A 16,279-nucleotide genomic window follows, 5' to 3' on the forward strand; every position below is an offset into this window, starting at 1 on the left:
CCAGAGGGCTTCGGAAGGCCCCAGGCGGCTCTCCCACAGGCCAAGGACAGGACATTCATTGCTTCTGGCTCTGGAGGGCGGCCCAGCAGCGCTGGGGACCGGGCACCCTCACTCTGGCCCCACCCTCAGGAGCTCTCAGGGAGGTGGCAGGGACCCACAGAAGCAGCGGACAGCTATGGGTACCAGGGCATTCCTAGCAGGGGCCAGCGGGGCCAGCCGGGAAGGGGGAAGGGGCAGGAACACAGACTTGGCAGCTGAAGCCCCAGGCGGCCGTCTCCAGCTGAGGGCCTGGTCCCTCTGGGGCTCCCCAAGCCCTGCTCCCAGGCCTGCCGGGCCCTTCCTCACCCAGACGCCTGGGCGGGCACCGGTGCTGCCTTGGCCCCAGCACAGCAGCCCAGGGGGGCCGAGACCTCCAAGCGGCCCCAGTTCAGGCAGGCCGCCTAGCAGGCCCTTTCTCACCCGGGGCCAGGCAGGAAGCAGAGGAGGCTGGAAAGACCTGTCAGAAACAACTTCAGAGGCGCACGGCCCCCTCTGAACCCACCCGCTCTCAAAGGCTTTATTATCCCACACCAGCGCCTGCCAAGCCACTCCTTCCTGACTGCGGGCCTCACCCTCGCGTCCTGCCCTCCCTGGAGGGCCCCGCCCCGCAGCACCCCAGGGAGGCCTTCGGGTACCTGAAAGAGGGTCCGCGTGTGGTCGTCCAGGACTGTTTTTGGAGGGGTGATGACTGAGGAGAGAAGGCATCTATGTGTTAGGAAGCACGGCGGTCCCCATCCACGCTCCCAAAAGAAGACAGGCCCGAAGATGGGGGTGACACCTCACGTGGGGCAGAAGAGCCCCTCATGATCACACCCTGTACCCATACTCCGGCTGCAGAAACCCCAGCTGGGGGCTCGGAGGGGCTGGGGCGGGGCAGGCCCAACTGCAGGGGTCACCACCCATGCAGCCCAGCTCCGCTTGAGGGGGGCAGCCTAACCCGTTGCCACCTAGACGCTCCAAGGGAGGCCAGCCGCTTCCTGTCCACCGACCCTTCCCACAGTCCTCGCGCTGGAGTGGCCTGAGCCCCAGGGGTGGGGGAGCCCCAGGGCTCCAGAGGGGAGTGGAGCGCTGAGACAGAAGGCAGGAAGCCTGGCTCCCACCCTCCCACCGCCCGGCTCAGGGAGAAGGGCCCTGCTAGGTCCCCACACAGACACCATAGGCTGCAGGAGGCAGCTGGGCGGGAGGCCACAGATGCTGCTCCCATGGAGAAGCTGCCGAGAGCCCCAGCTGGGACGGGCGGTGTGCCCACAGCACCAGGGTCTCGAGCACTGGAGGCAGGAGTGGGCTTAGGAGAAAAAACTTACACAGGTAAAACGACAGCTCGGGGTTCCCCAGGTGGCTCCTCACGAAGTCTCGCAAGTCCCCCACTGCAGAGGAGAAAGAACATACAGACAGTTCTTCCTCCACACCAGCCCCGGGCCGCCCCGGGCACTGGGCCACTGCTCCCACTCTCCTGGGCCTTTCCCCGAGGGGTGGGAATTCAGCCCTGTTCCTCCCACAGCACCCCAGGTGCTCGACGTGGCTGGGCCCCCGTGTGGGCCACACTTGGGAGCCCCGCCCTGCTGCAGGAGGGCACTCCCACTGCCAGCCTGTACCTCCCAGTCCCCCCTCCACCCCAGCCTCAGTGCTTCCCTGGGGGAGGTCCCTGCGACCTTGGGCTGCTGCCACCCAGCTGTCTGGGGTACAGGTCACAAGCCCCTGAATGTCACAGCTCCACTGCCCTCCTCCCAGGGTATGGTGCCTTCCTCTGGGTGCCCCTCTGCCCCAGCTGTGCCCAGTAGGTGGGTGACGTGAGCACTCAGGACCACAGGCTCATCTGGAGCGAGTGCCCAGCCTGCCTGACACTGCAAACTGGGTCGCCTCTGCACCCCCAAGGGGACCTCAGCACCTGCACCTGCCCAGTGCCCTGGGACCCGCAGGCCAGGTGGCTGCAGTCCTGTAGCCTGGAAGGAAGGAGCCAGGAGGGGCTCTGTGGGCCCCCGCCCCCCTCCCCGGACACCGGCAGCGCTGCCCACCTGTCTCGCTGGGGCGGAAGAAGCCCTGTAGGACGTAGCGGTCGGGGAACAGAACCCTCAGAGCCACCTAGGCCAGACAAGTGGAGGGGTTGGAGGGACGGCCGGAGCTGCACCAGGGACCAGGCATGGCCTCCCCGCTCGGCCCACGCCAGGCCACGGACACCAGGGCTGGGGCAGGCAGAAGCAGCAGCCACCCCCAATCAGGGCCCGGGCCTCGACTCCCCCATGGTAGGCCGGGCACGGAGACAGCCGAGTACCGTGCGTGCGCACAGTGGCCTGAGTTCTAAAACCACATTGACCTGTGTTCAAATTTGCTGTTTAAAGTTTCATTCGGGCCGGGCGCGGTGGCTCAAGCCTGTAATCCCAGCACTTTGGGAGGCTGAGACGGGCGGATCACGAGGTCAGGAGATTGAGACCATCCTGGCTGACACAGTGAAACCCCGTCTCTACTAAAAAATACAAAAAACTAGCCGGGCGAGGCGGCGGGCGCCTGTAGTCCCAGCTACTCGGGAGGCTGAGGCAGGAGAATGGCGTAAACCCGGGAGGCGGAGCTTGCAGTGAGCTGAGATCCGGCCACTGCACTCCAGCCTGGGCGACAGAGTGAGACTCCGTCTCAAAAAAAAAAAAAAAAAAAATCATTCTAAATCATGAGCAGGGGAGGATCGACTGGCCACTAGAGGCAGGCATGCCACAACGGGGGGGTGGGTCCTGCTCAGAGCTGTGCCTCAGTTGCCCCCATGTCCCGTCCATAGAACTGACAGGGGGCCCCCTCAGAGCTGTGCCTCTGCCGCCCCCACGTCCTGTCTGCAGACCTTTGGGTAGCGCTCCAGCTTCTCCTTTATCTGCGCCTCCCTGAAGGCCTTGGTCACCAAGGGTGCTTCTTCCAGGCGCTTCCTGTGGTGAGGAGGGGAAGGGAACAGGGCTTCTGGTCAGAATGGGGGCCACGGCAACTGGCCCTGGGCTCCTCACCTGCACCCGCCAGGGTGGAAGTGGGCTGCTCTCCCCGCACAAGGCAGGAAGATCTGAACACCCCTCCCTAGGCCCCAACCCTCCGAGGTGCTCTTAAGGGCAGCCTGTCAGGGACCTGGGCCACGAGCCAGTGCTGGCACCTGGGGACGGCGGGCAGCACACGCACCCGACGGGGCAAACCCTGACTCGAAGAAGCTGGGAGGCACTGAGGGAGCACCCACCGCTCACTCTTGAGCTGGGCCAAGCGCCTTCTCACGTCATCCACTGTCAGCTCAAAGAACTCATCAGGCAGCTCCACTGGCCAGGCCTGCAGCCGCTCCTCCAGGTCAGGGTGGCACACGACAGGCTCCCGGTCCACGGGCTCCAGGTCCACGGGCTAGAGGCAGAGGGCGCGGCTGACGGCGGGTGTCACGGGGGGCCCTCCACACCCCGGGCTGTCGGCGCCCCCAGCCGAGGTGGGCACACAGACTTGGGAGCTGGGCCCACTCTCTCCCTGGCCCCGGCCAGCACAGTGCCAGGGCCAGGTCCTGGGGGCAGGGCTGGGCACAGCAGCTGGGGGCCCCCACCCCACTCAGGGCCTGTCCAGGGCTGGAGACCCTCCTTCTCCCAGTCAGTGCACCAGACCTGACGCTGAGCCCCTGCTCCCCACCCATCAGGGTGCATGGCCCCTGCAGTCTGGCTCAGGCCACGTCAGGGTCTCTGTGGGGGGCAGGGGTGGCGACAGCCACCAAATTAGAGCGTCGGCAAAAACCCCAGCCCAGCTGCCCCCGCTGTCCCCACTGCCCTTTTGGCCACAGCTCCATGGCCAGGCTGACTCCATGCACGCCTGCCCCCAGGGAACAAGTCGGCCCTTCCCTCTGCCCACCCTGGGATGCGGGAGGGACACTGTCACCCCTAATTGGCATCAACAGCAATGAAATGGACAAAGCCGGGCCATGCAGCTCCCGGAGCCCTGGGCAGTGATTTCGGTGCATTCGGCCCAGTGTTGGAATGGGTGGGACACCACACTCGGCCATGTCCCCCCTCACACAGAACAGCCAAGAGCCGTCGGGAGTGCGGGTGGCCTGGAGCTGGCTCTGGGCTCCCACCCCTACCTCCAACTCTCAACACCTGGGGATGGCTTGGCAGGCCCTGGGAACAACCCTCCTGGTCTGGTCCCGTCTCCCCTGCAGTCTCCCACGCAGCCACAGGCCGCTGCCTCCTGCCCTGCACAGCATTCCAGCGCTCCCACCACGCCCACACTGGGTGACAGCCAGGGTGCGCCTGCCAGAGGTACACCTGTCCCAGGTGTCTCCAGGGCTGCCCTCCAGACAGACACATAAGACCTTGACTGCCGTGGGCGACAGGGCCCTGCAACCACCCAGCACGTGGCTCTGTCATGACTTGTCACGGGAGTCTGGCAGAAGCCCCACTGGCTTTGGCAGTGTCGTCGCAGGGCAGCCAGCAAGGGCTGACCATGGCCCAGCAGTGGGGCCACAGGTGGCTGACCAAGGTCCCTGGGGGTTGCCCTTCCAAAGCCACAACCATCCTGCAGCCACTGAGAGCAGCCTGCGCCACAGCTTTTTATAACAAGATGCCAGGCGCCAGGCGGCCCCCCACAGCCCCAGCGCCTGCATTCCAGAGGGCCGCGAGCACGCCTGGGTTCCCAGGGGAGAGGAGGGCAGGACGCGGTGCACCCTGGGCCAGGAGCCACCGTGTCCATGAGCGGCCAGGCCAGCCTGTGGCAGGTCGGCATCCTCTGCAGCCTGGTCCAGAGCCTCCCTGGAGGAGCCCCCCGGAAGCTGCGCTGTCTCCCCGAGCGGGCAGAGCACCCCGATGGGCACGCACTGAGCCTGACGACCAGACGGGGCCCTGTCCCCAGGACACGACGTGCTCAGACGGCCACATCCAGGGCACAGCCTGGGAGTCACCGGGGGAAACGTGGGCTGCAGGCACGTCTGCATACTGGACAGCGCCGGATCCCCAGGCCCACAGCCCACACCAGGGTGCCTCCAGGATGAGGGCCATAGGGGACAGGGCCATCAGCGTCACGCTGCTAGGGGGCTGTTGAATTTCACTTGGAAAACAAAACTGATGAAATCTCTAATTCCTGTGGATCCTCCCTAGTTTCCTACTCATCATCCCAAGGGCCCGGCTCCGGAAGCTTCCGTCTGTCAGACGGACGCAGGGCCCCACACGGGGCTCGGGCAGCAGGGGAGAGCGGCCTCTACGGAAACCTCCCACGCCCGCCCTTCACCTGGGCAGAGAAGCCCCGATTGGAAGCAGCCTCACTGCAGCCTGGGGTCAGGCTGGATGAGCGGCTACCACAAGGGCTCAGGCCACCTAACTCTCCCCCCAGAACAGACGGCGTCTGCAGCAGGGCTGCTGGGAAATGGCACTTGGCCGCCAAAGACAGAGGGAGATGCCAGGGGACCCTGTGTGTGGAGAAACTTCAAACACCCATCAGCTTAGCCCCGAGCCTTCCCCCGGAGAGAGGCTCTCCGTCCACAGAGAAGAGGCGCCAGGGAGCGGGAGCCGCAGTGGCGGGGCGTGGGGTCTCGGGGTTGCCCCGGCCATACCCGGCCCTGCTGACTGGCGAGCTCTGCCCGGCAGCCTGGCCCGAATTTGCGGCATCAGCGCTGCTTCCGCGCCAGGTGGATTCACCGAGATGTCTTTGGACGGAGGACAGAGGTTTGTGGATGAGACGTCGTGAGGGAAAAAAGCGACAGCGACAGCCCTGCAGGGGAGTCAAGCCCTGGCTCCTGCGGGGGCTCCCGTCGGCCGGAGCCCAGCCTCCTCGCTGGTGCCCGGAGAAAAGAAAGGGGCTGCCTCTGCAGGCCAAAAATGACGTCAACCCGGGGTGAGGCGTCCTGGAGCCTCCAACACAGGGAGGAAGAGCAGGAGGCGAGGAGAGAGACAAGCACCCTCCTTTCTCTTTCCCCTCAATTTCTTATTTTGAAATATTTCATTCCACAGAAAGATTGTCAGACACAAAGTGAACACCCCTCACGCAGATATGATCGTCCGGCTGCATTCTCTTTCCTTCCGCTCTGGGGCAAACGCGAACACGCACACGTGCACACACAGACATGTACATACACACACCTGCATGCACCCAAGCACATGTGCACACGCAAGGACACGCACACACAGGCAGACATGTGTGCACACACACCCACAGACGTGCACACGTAAGGACATGCACACACACACATGCAGACACGTGTGAGCACCCACACCCAAGCACACACGTGCACAAAGACACGCAGACACACACACCCAAGCACACGTGCACATGCAAGTACACGCACACAAACGCAGACACGTGTGCGCACACACCGAAGCATACGGGCACACGCAAGGACACACACACACCCCCAAGCACACGTGCACACGCAAGAACACACACCCAAGCACACGTGCACACGCAAGGACATGCACACACCCAAGCACACGTGCACACGCAAGGACACGCGCACACACACAGATGTGTGCACACACACCCAAGCATACATGCACATGCAAGGACATGCACACACCCAAGCACACGTGCACACACAAGGATACGCACACACACCCAAGCACACACATGCACACAAAAGAAAACCACAGACTGCCCCCCAGAAACACAGCAGCATCTGCTGAGAAGAGGACCCTGGTCCCAGCTGCCAGCATCACACCAATGCCCACCATATGGGGGAGGTGGCACTCACACACCCACGCTGGAAATGTCCCTGCTGTCCCCAAGTACCCGGGCAGTTTTCCCACACGCACCATCATGCTGGGGCTGGAGCTGTGCCTCAGCCACTCCCCACGTCCCAGCAGGGGCTGTGTCAGCACGACACCTCCATCCACCACGGTCTGGCCCCCAGTTCCCTGTGCTGAGTGAGGTTCAGGTTGAAGGTTTCAGGGAGGAGACAACTGGATGTCGTACCACTGTCCCTACGAACGTCCCCACCTGGAAAGCTCCTGAGGGGAGGGCGGGCCAGTGGGGAATGAGGCCCAAACCTCAGCAGAGTGCGGGGGGCCCCAACCTGGGTCTCAGCCTTGGTGGGGTCCCCCAGGTGTGTGACCAGCAGGTGACCCTGGGGGCCTCGCCAAGCCTCAGGAAGCCGCTGGGGTTGGTCTCAGCCAATAGGGTGGCCGAGAGCCAGGACAGAGCCTTCCAGAAGCCTGCGTGGGGCTTCCTGTCTCAGATGAGGCCTCTCACAAGACCGGCCAACCCACAGGGCACAAGGCGCGGCAGCGGGAGGAACTGAACCACAGGGCAGCAAGAGCCGGGGGACCACTGCCCTGCAGGCCTCCAAGCCCAAACCCCAGGGTCCAGCTGATGCCCACTTCATGCGGCCTCGTGTCTGCCATCCCGGCGCCCCCACCCCGCCTCGGAGCGGAGGCCGTGTTCTGCTCTGCCCAGCGGGCCAGGCCTGCCCCTGAAGAACCAGCAACATTTCCGGAGCACTCGGCACCCTCAGGCCTCCTGCTGCTCCCCAAAGCCCTTGCCAGTTCGCACGCTGCCTGCTCTGGCAGAGGCGAGAGCCCCGCGGCTGCTGGGGCATCCAAATGGCCGCTGACCCTCACCCAGCCGCGGACGGCCTCCCCCGAGCCGATGCAAAGAGGCCCAGACCTCCAGCCCCGGGCGGCAGGTCGCAGGTCCGTGGGAGCAGCTGGGCTCTTCCAGACAGGTTCGGGAGACGGAGCCTGGAACCTTCTCTGCGCCGCTGACATGCACGGACGCCAGTGCCTCCACCAGGAGCTTGGCATGCTGAGCCCGGCCTGGTTTCCGCCTCAGCACCCGGGCCCAGCTCCCGAAGGCCCCACACCCCCTTCTTCCCGGCCCTGCCCCTCTTGCTAGGCAGAGCCAGAGAGGTCTCAGAGGATGGGGACGATGCCAGAGACACGGCAGGGTCCAGCAGCCAGCGCCAGTGCTCTCACAGGGGCTGTGTGTGCTGAGCTCCTCAGAAGCTCAAAATACGCCGCAAGGTTGGGGTGACTATGGTCACATGACACACAAGGAGGAGGCATGGAGCGTGGAGGGTCCAGCCAGCACCATGAGGGGAAGGGGTGCTGGCCTCTCAGGCTCCGAGGGTGGCCAGGCAGCTGTGAAAGACCCAACTCCTCCTGCAGGTGAAGCCCCTGCAAGCTTCTGCCCCTTTGGCCCCTTCCTGTCTCCTGCAAACCCAGGTCCCCAGCGGACCCCCAGGTCACAGCCTCCAGGAGGGCTGCACGGACTGGGCCGCAACGATGCTAACCATTTATCCAGATGCCCTGAAACTGGAAGGGGGCCGGAGAAAGGCCAGAAAGGACGGGCAGGAATGAGGACAGGGACGCTGTCGGGGATGCCGGGGGCAGCCCTCTGGGCGCGCAGCCCGACGACAGACAGTGCTGGGGCAGCCCCGGGCCGCTGACCTGGGAAACCAAGGGGAGGGAGGCTGGGGGCTGTGGGGCAAGGGCGCCAGGGGCACGCACACGGGCCGGGACACTAACCAGAGGTCTCCTTTTCTTGACAGTAATTTTCCAGGATGTGATGACACACAGAGGAAAAATGTGAACCCATTCAGAGGTGGCCCCAACCTCAGAGTTTCCAGCGTCTCTGAGGGTTTGTGTTTTTCCCTCCCGGCCTCCCTCCCTCTCCGGTCTCGGCCTGGCCTGCCCCACCAGGGCTCCGGTGAGAGGAGTGTGGAGTTTCCCCTGGAGGCTCTGAGCTTAAATGAATCACTACACCAGACACGGGCCAAACCTCCCGAGTTACTCAGCGCCCCGGCCACCCTCCGAGGCAGGCGGCGGAGCACGTGGACGCCATCAAAGGCCTGGGACGTGCACAGCAGGAGAGGCCGTGCCAGGGCGAGAGGCAGGCCTGGGCACAGACGCAGGCTCCGTGGAGACACCGCTGCGACCGACGTGGACAGGCGCTCACACAGGACGCAGGTGGGACTGCCTCTGAAGACACCACAAACTCCATGCCCAAATTTTACATCCAAAGCATGGGGAACACCCTCAGCACACATCCCGCCTGCACCAAGCAGAGGCCTGGGGCCTCGAATCCCACCCAGGGGAGACAGCGCCTCACCCAGGCTGAGCACAACATCCGCACCGATGCCCACAGTCTGAGCCTGCCAGCGAGCAGCCACACGGCTGGGGAGAGGCCAACAAGCAAGGCCCAAAGCAGGAATGTTTCAGTTTTGAGACAACGTCGTGCCCAGGCTGGAGTGCAGTGGTGCAATCTCAGCTCACTGCAGCCTCGATCTCTCAGGTCAGGCAATCCTCCCATCTCAGCCTCCCAAGTAGCTGGGGCTACAGGCACACACCACCACGCCCTGCTAATTTTTAAATTTTCTTTGTAGAGATGGGGTCTCGTTATGTTGTCCAGGCTGGTCTCAAACCCCTAGGCTCAAGTGATCCTCCCAGCTCGGCCTCCCAAAGTGCTGGGATTACAGGTGGGAGCCACTGTACCTGGCCAAGAAAAGTTCTATTAGGCCTCATGTTAGGGTGCGGTGGCTCAAACCTGTAATCCCAGCGCTTCGGGAGGCCAAGGCGGGCAGATCACTTAAGGTCAGGAGTTCAAGAGCAGCCTGGTCAACATAACGAAAACTCCACCTCTACTAAAAATACAAAAATTAGCCAGGTGTGGTGGTGGGCACCTGTAATCCCAGCTATTCAGGAGGCTGAGACACAAGAATCTCTTGAATCCAGGAGGTGGAGGTTGTAGTGAGCACAGATCACACCACCACACTCCAGCCTGGGTGACACAGACAGACCCTGCCTCAAAAAAAAAAAAGTTCTTTTAAAAAGATGAAAACAGGCCGGGCGCGGTGGCTCACACCTGTAATCCTAGCAATTTGGGAGGCCAAAGCAGGCGGATTACCTGAGGTCAGGAGTTTGAGATCAGCCTGACAAACATGGTAAAACCCCAACTCTACTAAAAATACAAAAATTAGCCGGGCGTGGTGGTGGCCGCCTCTTACCCCAGCTACTCGGGAGGCCGAGGCAGCAGAATCACTTGGACCCAGAAGCGGAGCTTGCAGTGAGCGGAGATCGCGCCATCGCATTCCAGCCTGGGCGACAGAGTGTGATTCTGTCTCAAAAAATAAAAATAAAAATAAAAATAAGGCCGGGCGCGATGGCTCACGCCTGTAATCCCAGCACTTTGGGACGCTGAGGCGAGCGGATGACAAGGTCAGGAGATCGAGACCATCCTGGTTAACATGATGAAACCCCATCCCTACTAAAAATACAAAAAAATTAGCCGGGCATGGTGGCGGGCGCCTGTAATCCCAGTTACTCGGGAGGCTGAGGCAGGAGAATGGCGTGAACCCAGGAGGCGGAGCTTGCAGTGAGCTGAGATTGCGCCACTGCACTCCAGCCTGGGTGACAGAGCGAGACTCCGTCTCAAAAAAAAAAAAAAGAAAAAAAGGCTGGGCATGGAGGCTCATGCCTGTAATCTCAGCACTTTGGGAGGCCGATGCAGGTGGGTCACCAGAGGTCAGGAGATTGAGACCAGCCTGACCACCATGGCAAAACCCCTTCTCTACAAAAAACACAAAAATTACAGGGGGCGGGCACCTGTAATCAATCCCAGCTACTTGGGAGGCTGAGGCAGGAGAATTACTTGAACTGGGAGGCAAAGGTGGCAGTGAGCTGAGATCGTGCCATTGTCCTCCAGCCTGGCTGACAGCAGGAGACTCTGTCTCAAAAAAATAAATTAATTAAATAAAATAAATATGAAAAGATGAAAATATAAAGCATGACGTGCTCATGAGAAAAAAATCATTTTTTAATTAAAAAAAAAATATTTTAAAAGATGAAAATAGAGGCCAGGTGCAGTGGCTCACACCTGCAGTCCCAGCTACTCAGGAGGCTGAGATGGGAGGTCAAGACCGCTGTGAGCCGTAACTGCGCCCCTGCACTCCTGCCTGGGCAACAGAGCGAGACCCTGTCTCAAAAAAAAAAAAAAAAAAAGAAAAAAAAAAAAGAAAAATAAGAACAGGATTCCGGGAGCCTGGGCTGACCGTGAGCCCGGCCGGAGCTGGGCACGTTACGGGGTGGCAGGCGTGTGTCACCGTGGATAAAGTGTACCAACACCCACGGAGAGGCAGGAGAAGCGGTTTGGCGAGGCGGCTCATCCGCGGGGTGGAGTCTGGAGGCTGCTCCTGGAGGAGCCAGGGAAGGGCTGACAGGGCCCCTGACCTGAGTTCCTGGAACAATCCCAACCAGGGGATCTTGGGTCCAGCAGGGAGGGGAGTCCAGGCCAGGAGGGGCCGGTGGGGTCTGCGCCCTGCAGCAGCCGACTCACCCAGCACGGAGCCCCCACACTCCCGGTTCTCCCCACAGCCCCAGTGGTGAGCACCCACCCCCACTCGCCGGGTTCCTCACTGAAACACAAGCGCCTGTCAGTCACCAGGCTTCTAAACAGCCGGGACCCAGCCAGCCACCTGCAACGTCGCTGACCCATCTGCCAGCCACGCTTCACGGCCATTCCAATCAAGGCCACAGGCTGCGCCTCTAGGGACAGCCTGGGCCCTGCCTCAGAGCCCACGGTTGTCCTCAGACACCCATGAGGCATAACTGGGACCCGGGCCACCCTGGCCACTGACTGGGCTAGCCGCAGGGGCAGCACGGGCAGGAGCCCCTGGCCCCTCTGAGGATGCCTACTGCCCAGGGACAACAGCACCTGCCCTGCCAGGCACACGGGGGTCCCAGGCAGGGTGTGTTCACCACACCCAGTGCATGACCCGCTCCAGACCCAGCCTCCTCACTGCTGGTTTACCCCCAAAACCCTGGGACAGGCTCCTCCCTGCCCCATGAGTCCCACACCGGCTGCTGGCCACAGAGGGCCGGGGGTGAGCAGGGGTGCTGAGGAAACCTCAGGCCCCGGCTTCAGGAACAAGGTTCACCCCCGAGGCAGGAGGGGCAGGCAGGGCAGCAGCCGCCAGTCCATGCGGGCAGACCCAGCCTTTGATCAGGAGCGGCCCTTGTGCCAGCTGCCGGGAGGCCGAGTCGTGGGGGGTGTCTGCTGGGACTGGCGTCCCAGCCCAGCACAGGGCTGCAGGGCGGCCTCCCGGCCGGTGGAGTCACTTCAAAGACAGGGCCAGGGGGCGCCGGGCAGCCCCAGCCTCTCCCAGCGCCCGGTTCTGATCGCCAGTAAAACTACCTTCTAATAATTAATGCCTGACATCAAAGGCAGGAACCGCCCGGGTCTGTGAACCACCCCGGGCCTCGGCCGAGGACCTGCCTGTATTTTATCCTGTCTCTTTCTTCTGACTCTTTATTTAAATCCAAAAACCACACACAGGCAGAACATTAATGGGAAACTTGGAAACTCTTTCTGCTTACTAAAGTGTACCTTTGAAGTTCCCCAAAAAAGTTCTGTTTTGTTCCTTTCTCCCCTCCCCCCCGGCACTGAAAGGACCCAGCAGCGGCATGTGGCCGCGGGCCCTCTGCGTGTGCGGCTGGCAGCGACGGGAGGCGCGGGGCAGGCAGGACGCCCTCTGTCAATCAGCTGCCTCAGTCCCAGATCAAAGGCCCTCAGCACGCTGCGCAGGCCGGGCACACGCTCCCTCCCCTGGACCTCGCCTGCCAGCCGGGACCCCACCCCAACAGCACCTCCCGACAGGCGAGCACGGGCGGGCACTGCTCTGGGCTGCGAGCCCCGTTCTCCACACCCCACACTCCGCAGACAAGACCCGCCCTGGGCACGGAGGGAAGAAGGGGCTGAGGCCCACACCTCTAGAATGTGGGAACGTGACAGCCAGTGTCCCTCACACCGAGGGGTCCCCACAAGAGCAGGCCTAGAGGGGGTCACCCCTGCTCACCCAGAGCACACGAGTCTGTCTCCAGCCTGACTCTGGGTCGAGGGGCACAAGCGCTTCATGGGGACTCAGGTGTCACAGTGCAGAGTTCGGCAGAGTTCCCAGAGGGAGGACGGTGTGCCAACACCATCATAGTCCCAGAACGGACCCAACGCCGTCACTCCCCACTCCCCTGTCCACTCAACAGGGACAGTCCCAGGACAGCCAGGGGGACAGAAAGCAGAGGGACTGGACCCTGAAGCCGGAAGCCCTACATCCAACATGGTGCAGACGCCCGGCCTCTGCCCTCCCAGGTGTGTGGCCAGGAGGCAAGTGGGAGGCGTGAGGCTGCTTCACTCAGAAGTGGCCAGAGGAGGACGAAGGAAACTCCTGACCTCACCTGAGGTCCGGGACACGGAGCACGAGTGCCCAGGGCACAGCCCAGGCCAGGGCTATGTGCACAGAGCCCTCCTGGCCACTTGTTTTTTTTTTTTGAGACAGAGTTTCACTCTGTCACCCAGGCTGGAATGCAGTAGTGTGATCTCAGCTCACTGCAACCTCTGCCTCCCGGGTTCAAGTGATTCTCCTGCCTCAGCCTCCCACGTAGCTGGGATTACACACGCCTGCCACCACGCCCAGCTAATTTTTGTATTTTTAGTAGAGACAGGGTTTTGCCATGTTGTCCAGGCTGGTCTCAAACTCCTGACCTCAGGTGATCTGCCCACCTCGGTCTCCCAAAGTGCTGTGAGCCACTGCGCCCGGCCCAGACACAAATATTTTAAATGTCCACAGGAGATGGAGGCATGGGGGCCTTCCAGGCCCACTAGGTCAGCAGGAGCTCAGGAAGCTCTGAGCCAGCCTGTGCGCTATGGCTGGCAGCCTGGCCCTCAGGGGACACAAGGGCTGCAAAACAGCCTCCTCCCATCCCTCACTGAGAGCTGCATGACAGTCCCCCAGTCTGCCTCTTTTGGCACAAAATCCATAAATGCCACGAACACCCTAGTTCTGCAGGTGAGGAAGCTAAGGAAGTCAGGTTCCAGCAGCCCAGGTGCAGGGCTCTGCTGCAGGGTCAGGACAGGGGCAAAGGAAAAGTCAGCCACAGGGCCAGGGACCCCACAGACACGAGGTCCCCACGGTGTGGGGGAGGCATGAGACAGAGGGTCAGGCCACAACCCCACACAGGCATGCTCGGAGGTCAGCACCTGGCCGCCTGCCTGCACACACTCCCCGCCGAGGGCCCAGTGCCCCAGTGGTGGGTGGAGTCTGCAGTGAGCAGTGACCATAACCTTCGGAGAATTTCCAGAACCAGAAAAGAGGGGCCACTGCCCAGTTCCCTTGTGAGCCAGGTGAAATCTGATTCCCAAACTGGATGAAGACAGAGCAAGGAAAAAAGTCTGTCTCATTTACTAACACACAGGCACAAGCCAATAAAATGAAGCACACGGTCATCTCCTTCGATGCTGAAAACACTGGAACGGTTCAACACCCATTTAAGATTGTTTTAAATGTCAGAAAGCTAGGAATAGTGACTTTCTCAGCTTGATAAAGACTTTTTATAGCACACATCATTCTTGGCAGAGAAACTACTAGTAATTCCTGTTACAATCAAGACAAGGAAGGATGTCCACTAAGATCGCCACTATCCAAAAGCACCAGAGGCCCAGTCGCTGCAACAAAGGAAGAAAAACAATGAGAGGACAAAGGGAAAGAGGTCTGCAGAGACCCCAACAGAAACCAAGACACCACTAGAACTAACAAGGAGTCAGTCAGTCAAAAATGTAACAGGAAGCATGATACTATCCATAATATTATAAAAACTAACTTTCAGGCCGGTGAGGTGGCTCACAATTGTAATCCCAGAATTTTGGGTGGCTGAGATAAGAGGATTGCTTGAGCCCAGGAATTTGAGACCAGCCTGGGCAACAGAGGGAGACCTTGTCTTTATGAAAAATAAAAATAAATTAGGCTGAGCGCGATGGCTCATGCCCATAATCCCAGCGCTTTGGGAGGCCGAGGCGGGTGGATCACCTGAGGCCAGGAGTTTGAGACTAGCCCGGCCAACATGGTGAAACCCCATCTCTTTTAAAAATACAAAAATTAGCCGGCATGATGGTGAGTGCCTGTAATCCCAGCTACCTGGGAGGCTGAGGCAGGAGAATCACTGGAACCCAGGAGGCAGAGATTGCAGTGAGCTGAGATCACACCACTGCACTGCAGCCTGGGCGACAGAGCAAGACTCCTCATCTCATAAATAAATACATACATATATATATTAGCCGGGTGTGGTGGCTCACACCTGTGGTCCCAGCTGCTTGGGAGGCTGAGGTGGGGGGATCACTTGAACCCAGGAGGCGGAGGTTGCAGTGAACTGAGATCCCACCCACTCCAGCCTGGGTGACAGAGCGAGATTCTGTCTCAAAAAAATAATAATAAAAAAATAAATAAATTAGCCCGGCATGGTGGTGTACAGCTGTGGTCCCAGCTACTTGGGAGGCTGAGGGGAGAGGATGGCTTGAGACCAGGAGGTCAAGGCTACAGTGAACCAAGATCACACCACTGTACTCCAGCCTGGGCCACAGAGCAAGACCCCCGTCTCAAAAAATTTAAAGAAATTTGTGCCACTGAATGGCACCCTCTTGAACCGGCCCCCTCGTAGGCGTTTTGGAAAAAGAACACCCACGTGTGTGGCCGTGTCTGTCACTGGTGGCTCCTCCTCCCTCCGGTTCCAGCACTCCCACGCCTGTCCTCCCGCAAACTGTTCTCGGACCTCGCATCCAGCTCTGTAAGTGCGGGGCGGCCACTCTCCCAGCCTGCGTGGGGCCTCGAGGGCATCAGGGTTGGCTCTGGGCCCTTCTCAGGACACTCTGAGGTTTGGGGATCACCTGGTGGCTTTGTGGACGTGTGGGGGGAGCGCAGGTGGGGTCCCTAACCTTCCCCACACACCAAGGGAGCAGAAGACATGCTTAGCATCCATGCTGCCAGCCTGAGTGCTAACCAGCAGCAATGCGTGGCCACAGGGACAGGCCCTACCCTGTCCTGAGCAGCAGCAGGCAATCGGGGGCTGGGCTTTGGGAGGAAGACCCAGCACCTCCGGGAACGAGCCCAAGGAGGAGAGGAGCCTGGGATGTTCCAAGAGCCCAAGGGACTTCCTGGGGAATCCGCAGTGATGCCTTCACTCCCACGGGGTGGACGGGTTTCGCGGTATTTCTGAAGGAGCCATCGCCCAGTGGAGTCCCAGGAAGGCAGAACCCACACGAGTCTCCCGGCGAGGACGCCCACCAAGCCGCACCTCCAAGGAAGCCCATGGGGACACTGGGAAGGCAACTGGACGGCTCGGGGCTCCAGAGGGAAAATTCCACATCAGCTTCCAGGCAGGAGTGGATGGATGGGTGACCCATGCCACGTGCTCCCCCTCTGAGCTCTGACGTGGCTGCAGTGGGCCAGGGAGGGGCCCTGCAAGCCCAGCTTGACCCAAAACACCAGACACAACCC

General features: G+C 61.1%; 1 protein-coding gene across 2 annotated transcripts in view; it reads right to left on the reverse strand.

Moving 5' to 3' along the window:
* Nucleotides 1-16,279, reverse strand: part of ASPSCR1 (ASPSCR1 tether for SLC2A4, UBX domain containing) — a 65,866-nt gene that overhangs the window by 4,268 nt on the left and 45,319 nt on the right. For both annotated transcript variants that reach the window (XM_050764016.1, XM_050764017.1), the window contains 5 exons: nucleotides 3,245-3,399; nucleotides 2,867-2,948; nucleotides 2,055-2,121; nucleotides 1,344-1,406; nucleotides 675-727 (listed from right to left, as the gene is read on the reverse strand). In XM_050764016.1, coding sequence (XP_050619973.1) covers nucleotides 675-727; nucleotides 1,344-1,406; nucleotides 2,055-2,121; nucleotides 2,867-2,948; nucleotides 3,245-3,399 — 420 coding nt within the window. The remainder of the gene's footprint in view (nucleotides 1-674; nucleotides 728-1,343; nucleotides 1,407-2,054; nucleotides 2,122-2,866; nucleotides 2,949-3,244; nucleotides 3,400-16,279) is intronic.

Source organism: Macaca thibetana, chromosome 16, assembly GCF_024542745.1.
Source record: "Macaca thibetana thibetana isolate TM-01 chromosome 16, ASM2454274v1, whole genome shotgun sequence".
In the NCBI taxonomy this organism is placed as follows: domain Eukaryota; kingdom Metazoa; phylum Chordata; class Mammalia; order Primates; family Cercopithecidae; genus Macaca; species Macaca thibetana.